Source organism: Salvelinus alpinus, chromosome 22 (assembly GCF_045679555.1).
Source record: "Salvelinus alpinus chromosome 22, SLU_Salpinus.1, whole genome shotgun sequence".
Lineage (NCBI taxonomy): Eukaryota > Metazoa > Chordata > Actinopteri > Salmoniformes > Salmonidae > Salvelinus > Salvelinus alpinus.
In genome coordinates, this window is record NC_092107.1 from 11,873,497 (window position 1) to 11,884,649 (window position 11,153).

General features: G+C 44.8%; 1 protein-coding gene across 4 annotated transcripts in view; it reads left to right on the forward strand.

Annotated features, from left to right (window-relative positions):
- Positions 1–8,031, forward strand: part of LOC139549741 (numb-like protein) — an 84,602-nt gene extending 76,571 nt beyond the window's left edge. For all 4 annotated transcript variants that reach the window (XM_071360455.1, XM_071360454.1, XM_071360456.1 and 1 more), the window contains 3 exons: positions 1,835–2,098; positions 4,013–4,192; positions 4,644–8,031. In XM_071360455.1, coding sequence (XP_071216556.1) covers positions 1,835–2,098; positions 4,013–4,192; positions 4,644–5,563 — 1,364 coding nt within the window. In that variant the 3' untranslated portion in view covers positions 5,564–8,031. The remainder of the gene's footprint in view (positions 1–1,834; positions 2,099–4,012; positions 4,193–4,643) is intronic.
- The last annotated feature ends 3,122 nt before the right edge of the window (positions 8,032–11,153 follow it).

Genomic DNA, 11,153 nt, shown 5'->3' on the forward strand with positions numbered 1-11,153 from the left:
AACATTAACCCTGGTCATTGTAGTCCAATGTTAACCCAGGTCATTATAGTCCAACATTAACCCTGGTCATTATAGTCCAACATTAACCCTGGTCATGGTAGTCCAACATTAACCCTGGTCATTGTAGTCCAACCTGTTATGGCTGCAGCCCGACGCCGGTACACCTATGACAACATCCAGCTCAAGTGCAGGGCGCGAAATTCAAAATCTATTTTTTTTTAATATTTAACTTTCACACATTAACAAGTCCAATACAGCATTTGAAAGATAAACATCTTGTCAATCCAGCCAACATGTCCGATTTTTTAAATGTTTTACAGAGAAAACACCACATATATTTATGTTAGCTCACCACCAAATAAAAAAGCACACAGCACAAGTAGGATGCAAGTAGCATGCACAAGCCAACCTAACTAACCTAGAACCAACCTAAATAACCTAGAAAAAACTACCTCAGATGACAGTCCTATAACATGTTACACAATAAATCTATGTTTTGTTCAAAAAATGTGCATATTTTAGCTATAAATCAGTTTTACATTACTGCTACCATCATAGCTACAGTCAGAAATCGCACGGGAGTAGCCAGAGAAAATACAGACACCAACGTCAACTACTAATTACACATCATAAAACATTTCAGAAAAATATATGGTGGATAGCTAATGAAAGAGAAAGATCTTGTGAATAGAGCCAATATTTCCGATTTTTGAAGTGTTTTACAGCGAAAACACAATATATCGTCATATTAGCTTACTACAATAGCTAACATCACAACAGCATTGACTCAAGGCAAACGGTAGCATAGCACAGTTCGACAGATATATGAAAAAGCATCCCAAATTGGGTCCTTATCTTTGTTGATCTTCCATCAGAATGTTCTCCAAGGGGTCCTTTGTTCAGAAACGTCTTTATTTCGATCCAGAACGAACAATTTCCCTCTTGAATTAGCAAGCACACTGGCAGTGCGACGCTAACCTCTCCATCTTGAAAAAATTCTTGCGTCGCATCACGTCTAAAGTCCAGAATACATTTCAATAATATAATTAAACTATATTGAAATAACATACTTTAGGATGATATTGTGACATGTATCAAATAAAATCGAAGCCAGAGATCATATTCACCTTTACAGAGTGTTTTCCAGGAGCCGAGTCCAGGTCCTACTTCGCGCCCAGAAAAAAAAATAAAGTGCGCACACCTCACTCCAAGAGGTTGTGTTCAATCCCAGGACGAGATAATCAAGTCATTTCTGCTCTCACTTCCGCATGACACCCAGAGGAAGGCGTATGACGTGTTTCTACAGTCCTAAGTGACATGCCCTTTTATAGACAAGGTCTTGAAGAGCGACATCGATTTTGGAAATCTCACTTCCGGATAGGAAATGGGCTGTAAAAATAGTTCTGTTCCACTTAGAGAAATAATTAAAACGGTTTTAGAAACTAGAGACTGTTTTCTATCCAATAGTAATAATAATATGCATATTGTAAGAGCAAAAATTGATTAAGAGGCCGTTTGAAAATTTGCACATATTTTCCAGTTTTTCAATACGCCCCCTGCAGCCATAACAAGTTTAACCCAGGTCATTATAGTCCAACATTAACCCTGGTCATTATAGTCCAACATTAACCCAGGTCATGGTAGTCCAACATTAACCCTGGTCATGGTAGTCCAACATTAACCCTGGTCATTATAGTCCAACATTAACCCTGGTCATAATAGTCCAACATTAACCCAGGTCATGGTAGTCCAACATTAACCCTGGTCATTATAGTCCAACATTAACCCAGGTTATGGTAGTCCAACATTAACCATAGCAAATTGTACTCTCCAGAGCCCCCGTGTACTATCCCAGCCATCCCCCCTGGCACCTCCTCACCCCCTGAGGGAGCGGCCTCGCCTGTGGGGCAGGGAGTGGAGCACGCAATCCCGCGGCGCCACGCGCCCATTGAGCAGCTGGTGCGGCAGGGCTCCTTCCGGGGCTTCCCGGCCCTCAGCGGGAAGAACTCGCCGTTCAAGAGGCAGCTCTCGCTGCGCCTCAACGACCTGCCTTCCAATCTGCAGCGCAAGACCGCAGACTTCCAGAGCAAGAACCCAGGTTAGCTTCACCTCTTTATGTTAGCTTAGCTAAGTCTCTGCATTCTACGATCTAGGACAAAGAGTGGTTAGCCTCACCTCTTTATGTTAGCTTAGCTAAGTCTCTGCATTCTACGATCTAGGACAAAGAGTGGTTAGCCTCACCAGTCTAGGACAACATAGTCCTGCAATGCCACCCTTCCATGTCGTGTTCATCACTCGGAGGAAGCCTGGAAATCAAGGCTAATGTCAATCAGAGCCTGGAGTTTTCCTGTCTTCATGACCTGACCAAGGATAATTCAGGACTTTTTCCTGGTCAGATCATGGGCCAGGAAAAACTCTGAACCCTTATGACAAAGTATGGTGGTGTTTATAATTATTAGTATTTGATCAGGAACAAGTGAAGCCAGAGATTCATTGATTGGGGTCATAATAGCACTGAAGTTGATCATCAGTGTGTTATTAAAGCTGTGGCTGATTGCTGTGGCTGATTGCTGAGTCCGATTGCTGAGTCCATGTAATGGTTCTTTTTAACAAGTATAATCATTAGGATTCCCAGCACAGCTTTGTTCCTGCTGTAGTGAGGTAGATTAAACCTCTCAATTACATTGATTATAGTTATTATGAGCAGACCTCAGCTTTTAATCATTAATAAACACACATTTCACCTCTGATGGTTGCAGCACAATTGTACCTGACATCTATTTACATTCATGTATGCAGCAGTATCAGTATTAGCGTTGTGTCCAGAGATTCTCTCTTTCGTATAGGATCTGTACCTATTTGAATCCCACGCATGCATAGAAGACAGGCACCCACGCACACACTTAGCTAGCAATAGAAGCCACACAAGCATGAACACACAGCAAGCACAGGACACATGTACACACACCCACACACACAGTGGCAGTGTGTGATTTCACTACCTCCCCCCTCCCCAGTAGTCCGCCAGCTCTCTCAGTGAACAATGTGTCTATAAATAGTCTCCACTAGACCAGTCCCTCTACAGCCGTAGATCCAGGGATTGTAGTACACACACACACACACACACACATCCACACACAATGATGTACACACACTCACACACACACACAAGGATGCACACAGGCATACACACACACACTACACTACTACACAGAGAAACCCCACAGCTTCTCCCGTCCTCTTTGAACCCTATGGGCCAATCAAATGTTCAGAAAGAGAGACCTTACAAGGCAGGCCTGTCATGAACAAAGCAGTTCACACTGCTGTCTCCAGACAGAAAAACACTACATCTGCACTCGGAGTAGTTCTTCTAAGCAGGGTCATTCATTAGGCACCAAACAGAAGAAAACGGACTGAAACAGGGAGTGACTACTTAAACCTGTCCAATAATATATTGACATTTTCATTTTCCGTTGCAAAAGGTTTTGCTATGGTGTGCCCTAATGAATAGGACCCAACAGAGAGACAGTCCAGCGGGCGCTTCATAGGAATTACATCCACCACTGACCCCTCTGGTTCTGATTGGCCCCACAACTCTCTCTGCTCTCCACAGGCTTAGCTCACTGTCAGGGACAGAGAGAGTTGTTAGGAGATTTACACAAATGATGTGCTATTTTTTTTATCTACTGGCTATAGGTCAAGAGGTTTTCCCTCTGTTTTCTACACTAAGGATTTAGGCTATAGAGAATCTCATGCATGAATAACAGACTGGTCGGGTGGGTTACAGAATAACTTTTATTTTCTTACTTTGAAGTACAAAAGATGATGTAGACCTCATAGGACCACGGGAACAGATTACATTTCAATAAAGGGCTTAGAAATGTTTACATCCGGTGTCATGTACTTTAATTCTATATCATTATATAAGTGTATGTTTGGCCCAAGACTTTAATCTTGCCATCAAATCATCCAAAAGATAGCCAATCCTCAAAATCCTTCTCCCCCTCTGTAGTCCCAGAGATGGATCTGTCTGTGTGTGGCGAGGCAGACAGCAGCATCAACGCTCTGTGCAGCCAGATCAACCATTCCTTCACCAGGCCCTCTGAGGAACTCTTCTCCAACCCCACCCCCAACGGCCTGCCAGCCTGCACTGTGCCCCCAGCCATCCCCCCTCCACCCGCCCCCCTGCAAGGTAACTCATTGACTACCTTATCAGTCTCTCTCTATGAGCTCTAGTCTGGCTTAACATGTATTGTACAGCTCAACTCCAACTTTGCATTCGGAATGTGTTTTTATTTGTAATGTTTCTAATGCTTGTAAGGCTGATTTGCCTGAAAGGTGTCAGTTATTTGTGTGTATCTCTGTGGTATGCTATAGCGTAGGTCACTATACAGCCGGCAATGCAGCTTTTCAAAGTCCCTCTCCCTGATGTTTGTAGAGATCCCGTTCATGGTAAACGCTGCGCATGTCGGCTCAACCCTTGCATTGAATCCCGGCCCTAATCAGAAAAGGCTGCCGAATAGGATGTGTGTGTGTGTGTGTGTGTGTCCTCTGTGCTTGTCATGGTAAAGCGGTAGACAGATCCAGCAGCAGGGTTGATGTAACATGTGATTGACGTGTAGCTCTCTGCTTCTCTCCCACAGCCACATCCTCCTGGATGCAGGCGGAGCCCCCGGTTCAGTCCCCTGTCCACAGTGGACACAGGAGGACACCCTCCGAGGCTGAGCGCTGGCTGGAGGAGGTGGCCCAGGCCGTCAAGGCCCAGCAACAGACCCCCAACCTGCCCCCACCACCCATCCAGCCCACCCCTGCCATTCCAGGGCCACCCATGTCAAACGCAGCTATGTCTAACCCACTTATGTCTGGCCCACCTATGTCTAACCCACTTATGTCTGGCCCACCTATGTCTAACCCACTTATGTCTGGCCCACCTATGTCAGGTGTGCCCATAATGGGGGCATCCATGCCAGGGGTACCTGGCTCCCTGCCCACTTCCATGCAGCCCTTTCCCTTGGCGTTTGATGCCACTCCCACGCCCGTGGGCATGTATAACCAACCACCCCTGCAGCCAGCGTTTGTACCCATGCAGGCCTACATGCCCGCCCTGGCCAACAGCATGGTGTACTCCAACGCCAGTGTGCCTGTGGTGGGCATCACGCCTTCCCAGATGGTGGCTAATGTGTTTTGCACGGCAGGCGGCTCTACCGGCGGGCCTTCCATGGGCATGGGCACAGGGCCCAAAATGGGCACGCTCACCGGCGGGCACCGCCACTCTTTCTCCGGCCAGCCGGGCGGGTTCCCTATGCCACCCTTCGGAGCTCATCCCACCGTCAACGGCCTCCCCCACAACATTCCCACCTCCCCCGCCACCATCATGCAGAACGGCACCAGCAGCAGCTGGCCACCGGAGGGCGCACAGCAGGCCAACCCGCCGCCAGCCAATGCCCAGGAGGTTGATCGCTTCGAGGCAAAGTGGGCCGCGCTGGAGACCAAATTGCAACCCAAGGCGGCGCCCAACCCTTTCTCCAATGACTTGCAAAAGACCTTTGAGATCGAGCTTTAACTCTGTATTAACCCAGGTCGGGCCACTGCATAGACTATGATGATGCAGACACCCAACAACAATGAACCACTCCACTACCCCCCTCCAGCCCCCTGCCCCTAAATGCTGTCGCTCCCCCTCTTCTTGATTTTCTCCTCCTCTGTTGAGACCCCAGGATGTAAATTGGGTCTGAATGCAGGGGGGACATGATGACTGTGTATGGGGTTCCTCGCGATGCATTCCCTGGGATTTCTAGCAATCATGTTCTGCGTGGGGATCTGTGGAGGAGCCAGAGAATATGGATACATCACATGACACTGAGATGAGACACAGAGAGATTATGTTGATGTTACCCAAGCACAGCAAAGGCCCTGGTTGACTAGCCAATGACACGACTCGATGGTGGAGACCCCAAAGGAGGCATCGACCAATAAGAGTGACAGACAGTTTGATTGCCAAAATGGTTATATTTATGATTTTTACTTAGCTTTTAACCGTTATAGTTTTACATTGTTGTTTCTCCCTGTATTTATTTTTGTTGAACCTGAAAGAGAAGGAAAATAACTAGCAGCTGTAACTGTGTCAGCGGAGAGAGCAAAGAGAGGGAGTGAGTCATGAAACGAGAGGTTGGAAACGAGTGTAAATAGCATGCTTTTTTCACCCTCTATTTATTACCAATCCATGTATAACCGTCAATTTGCTATTCAACCCAAATGAGTCACTGTTAGCTAAATCACCATGGTGATCTCACCCCTCTGTCCCAGTGCCACTCCACCTGCAGGGCAGACACACTAGAACCCTAGAACATTCTGGAAAGGGTCCAAATAGTGCGGCACATTCCAAGTTGGTTGGTTGATTTGCATTATATTCTAAAACATGGTCACCCCCGTACGAGTGTAGTCAGTCAACACTATAAGAGTCTATTTGGAAGTGTTGAGCCTAAGATTTAAGAGATATGAGATGGGAGACCTTCAGCACTTCGTAAGATAAAGAGGGTAAGTTTGGGGTGAGTAATGATGTTGTTTTGTCACTGGGGCTGCGTTTGAAATGGCACCTTATTCCTGTATAGGGCCTTGGGCAAAAGATGTGCCTCCCAACAGGCACAGACGTCAATTCCACGATGGTTCAAAGCAATTTCATAGAAATGACGTATATACAACGTTGATTCAATCGGTGTGTGCCCAGTGGGCTGGGTCAAGCTGCCCTTCTGACATAAATGGACTACAGTCAGTTTGTAGAGGCTTCTGGATCCAGGCTCTTGTCCTGAGGCCAATGTGACGGGCAGAAGTTATGGCACCTGCTGTGTGTGGTCTACCAGGCTGAGTAAAGATGCCTAGAGGAAGTGATGAGTCATTTACCACTTTAAACAGACAGAGGAAGGCATCCATCTTTGTAGAGGGCAAACAAAGACATGAAAGTGACACGGATAGTCGGGGGGGAGAGAGAAAGAAAAGGAGAAGGTGAAAGATAGACGGAGAGAACGAGGGCATGTGAGAATGAGTTTGAGGATGTGGACTATTGAAAGGCTGTGATGAACTGAGAAAAGATGAAAGAAGAAAGGGGTGGATTAATCAAATACCATACAGGCAAACGGTACGTTAAACAGACTGGTTGTTTCATTCCTTTAAACTCCTTTCACTGCTCCCAAACAAAGGCACTTCTGTTAGAATTATAGTCACCATGCATTTAGAGCTCCATAGAAACAATACTTTACTGTTTGATCGTAATCTCAAAAGAGGCAAGCATTTCCTTCCGTGACTTTAGTTTAAAACACACAAAGACAATAAATATGCAGTATACTATAGCTACAACCCCATATTGGAATTTTAGCCCACTTGGCAGGACTTCCATTGGCAGGTCAAGACGGGGCAAACGCATGTGCTTAGATGAGATGGTTTATGCTATTTGCCATTATACTGCTTTATGTACGATCCTGCCCCAGACAACAGGAGTGTCTGGGAGTGAGACGGAGTGGGACCCAGGGGACCAGTGTTATTGAATGGACATCACAACTAGACAAACAGGCTCCATCCAGCCCGCTCTCCTGGTCATTAACTCCTTAGGACTCGGCCAATCAGGCTTTGTCATTTTTACATGCGGCACAATACTGGCTGACATCCATTCGCTTTCGCAAAGAAATAAATCACCAGTGAGGGGCCCATGTTTTTGCTCATTTAGACAAATCGATTTTCTAAATTAATTCTCTCCCCGTCTTTTAAGAGAAAAAACGTAGTCATTCATGAAATTGCTGTTTTCATTTCGTTAAATTCCCGTTATTTACACGCCCTCTAAATTAAAATGTAGGTTAATGACGTTCAGAATAAGAAACTAAATGACCTCATAAACTTGATTGTAAACCATAGTGTAGTGATAACAAACCAGTGGAGTTTATTTTTATTCTTTATTTACAGAATTTTGTATTTAAACCTACATATTTGTATTGTAATTACATTGTACAAAGATAAATAAATAATATAATATTAAACTTGTGTTGGTGTCTGTGTTTTTGCATTCTGTATCATGCTCGCCCTCCCTTTCTCCCAATGCAGGTCAGGTACCTGTCTTATCCTTATCCTCATAAGATCTTTATCTTCACCAGTACTAATAGATCAAATGTATCTGCACCCTGTGCCAACGGTGATGCATGTACCACTGGCATAAAAAACACTCATGTAAACTGTCTACTTCTAAAGATGGTCAACAGTTGAACAGCACCAGTCATTAAATGCAGTAAATTATCTCCATAACTGTATTTTATATCTCAAACCTACTGTATGCCCTGAAAGTCATGGAGTTAAGCGTTGAAGAATTCTCTCTTATTGAACGCATTGACTATGCTTGCCAACTCTACCACTGTTCACAGGACTCGTAGAGCAGCCTTCTCCAGTGTCTTGACAAAAGCTCAGGCCACTAATGCGACCAGACAAGGCCCCTTTTCTTCCCCAAGGGCCATGAAAAAGAGGACAGCCACGGAACACTTGAGTCATTTTAGTACTAACTCTCTCGTCATTGTCTTTCCCCAACTGCTCACTGCAGTGCTGAGGAAGAATCTGGACAACAAGAAACACAACAAAGACACAGTCAGAGAGAGACAGAACGAGGACAGGCCCCACTACTACAGAACAGTGCAAGGGAAATGGGTTGCCATGGACACAGCAGTGAAAGGGTAATTTATAAACACCCCAAAACTGCCAGAGTAGGCAGAAAAAGCGTGATACATATATAAATTAAACTGCCATAAGGAAAGAATGTTGCTAGAAATAATAAAGCAGACTAATGTGTTCACATGTAGGCCAAATCCTAGTGGTGTCTGTCTGGCCTGGGGAGAAGCTGTCATCTAAGACTCCTCACTGTTTCTATTATGGACATGCTGTACTGCAGGGCCCATATTCATAAAGCGTCTCAGAGTAGGAGCGCTGATCTAGCATCAGTTTTGCCTTTTAGATCATTATGAATCAGATTACATTGACAGGGGGGACCCGATCCTAGATCAGCACTCCGACCCGGAGATGCTTTATGACTACGGGCCCAGGTGTTTGAAAATGAATTCCTGCATTTAATGAGATGGGTGCATAATCCCCTAAAGTCATTCATTAAAACAACCCCCTAAACAATAAAAACCAGTGCAATTTTATGCAATCGGTTTTATCTGCTTTCCATCTGGTGCGTCTCACAGTGCAGTGAGTGTGTGATGGCAGTATGTGATAGAAGAATCAGAATCAGTAATCGTGTTTGTGTAATAGCTCTTACCCAGATAGTGGAATGAGCAGATAATACGTTCACTGCTATTGTTTCTAGTGTTTTTAGGATTGGTGCATGGATACTGTGGCACGTCTGTTTCCAGATCACATCTGTTAAAAGTTGCTTTACCACCGTTAGAATAATGTTGGTAATTGCTATGGATGTGAAATGTAAGCGCTCGCACGTGACCTTTAAAGTCCTTGAGGTAGAGAGGGGTGATTAAGTAGATTCATTACATACGTTGAGACATTGATCAGTTCAGAGTCCATTGTTCTCGCACGTACAGTCATTCAGCAAGGTCATTTGAACATATGAATGATGTATTTTAACATTTATTATGTTCCTTAAAGAATCCTTTATCTTCAGTGTAAAAATGGTGGTTTGAAGTCGGTTGGCACCAAGCAACCTCAACACACACACACACAGAGACACAGAGACACACACACACACACACACACACTCCACCATCCTAGAAGGTTGGTTGATATTGTTGCCTATGAGGCCTGACTGGTTGGATACTCAGTGCTTTTTCCTCACCCCCTCCCACTCTTTTCCCCACCATTGTGCCCAAACCTGGAGTTCTGACTGGAGCCTTGGCACTGCCCAACCGCACTGGCGCCATTTCATCCCTTGCCAGCTCCTACCGACCCCTGCCAGCAGCTGTCATTCATAAATACCAAGCCTGATTGCTGTTAGGGTGTCCCAGGGAGGACATGATGTCCACATAGACTACCCATAGACCAATATGGGTAGTCTACAGTATGTGGAACTGACAATATGCATACAACTAACCTATATGTACCTGTTCCAACAGGGGATTATCATTTATGACCATCATTGGGAATAAAATAGACTTCCATAGTTGGAACAGATGCCGACTACATTTGAACGTAATGCTTAGATTTTTCCACCACCTTCATTGCTGTCTGAATCTGAGTACACAACAGATGCAAGACGTTATGCAATTGTTCAAAGCTCCTGTACATTATGTGATGCAGTAAGGGTCATCACTAGTGTGTTTAATCTGCAGTCTGCCATCCTGATCTCATGCTGCCTGCTTCTACATGGGATTCATGTATTACAGTAAGCCAACATGGATAAACAGTTGGCATGTACATCATCATTCAGTCATCATTCAAAACAGACAATATTAAATTGAGTTAACCATTGCTGTCAAAACGTACTATGGTTCAATGATATCAGTAGATATCTAGGCCATAGTGGCTCGGCTGCCTACTTCAAGAAATCACTGTCCAATCACTGTCACTTTGTCAGCCACTGCGTTATGACGCTGCAGGCAGAGAATGACATTGCTGTTGATGTACCTCCACCTAGTGGCGAGAAAGGATTATTGCGCATTACACAACTGATCCATTTTGCATTAGTCATTGTAAGAGCGTCATCTAACATAGGAATCTCTTTTGTCCCATATCCTTCAGCAGGTTAACTCTGTCTTATGTCCACACTTATAATCACATTGATAAAATTAAGTCGTTGGAGTAGGAATCGTTGCGGTGTGTGTTTGGTTGTGTGCATGACCACACTACGTATTTCATTTCTCCCGTCATAATATAATATAGGCCCCATCACCTCTCCATTATGCTCCAAAACTCACACATCACAGTGGGCCGCACCTGCAATGTGCTACGTCATACATTAAGGGTCGGGTGGTGCTCTGGCTGCATGTGAAATGTGAAAAGATCTGATGTGATTAGTGAGAAAGAAAATCAGAATTCAGCTGCCTGTGTAAACGCAGCCTTAGATCCCTGCTATCCTGCTCACTGAACCCTCCTACTAATCACAATGCCACTAATGGATTAGTAGAACAGAACCATACATCAAGATCAATGTAACCTTCATGCTGGCTCAG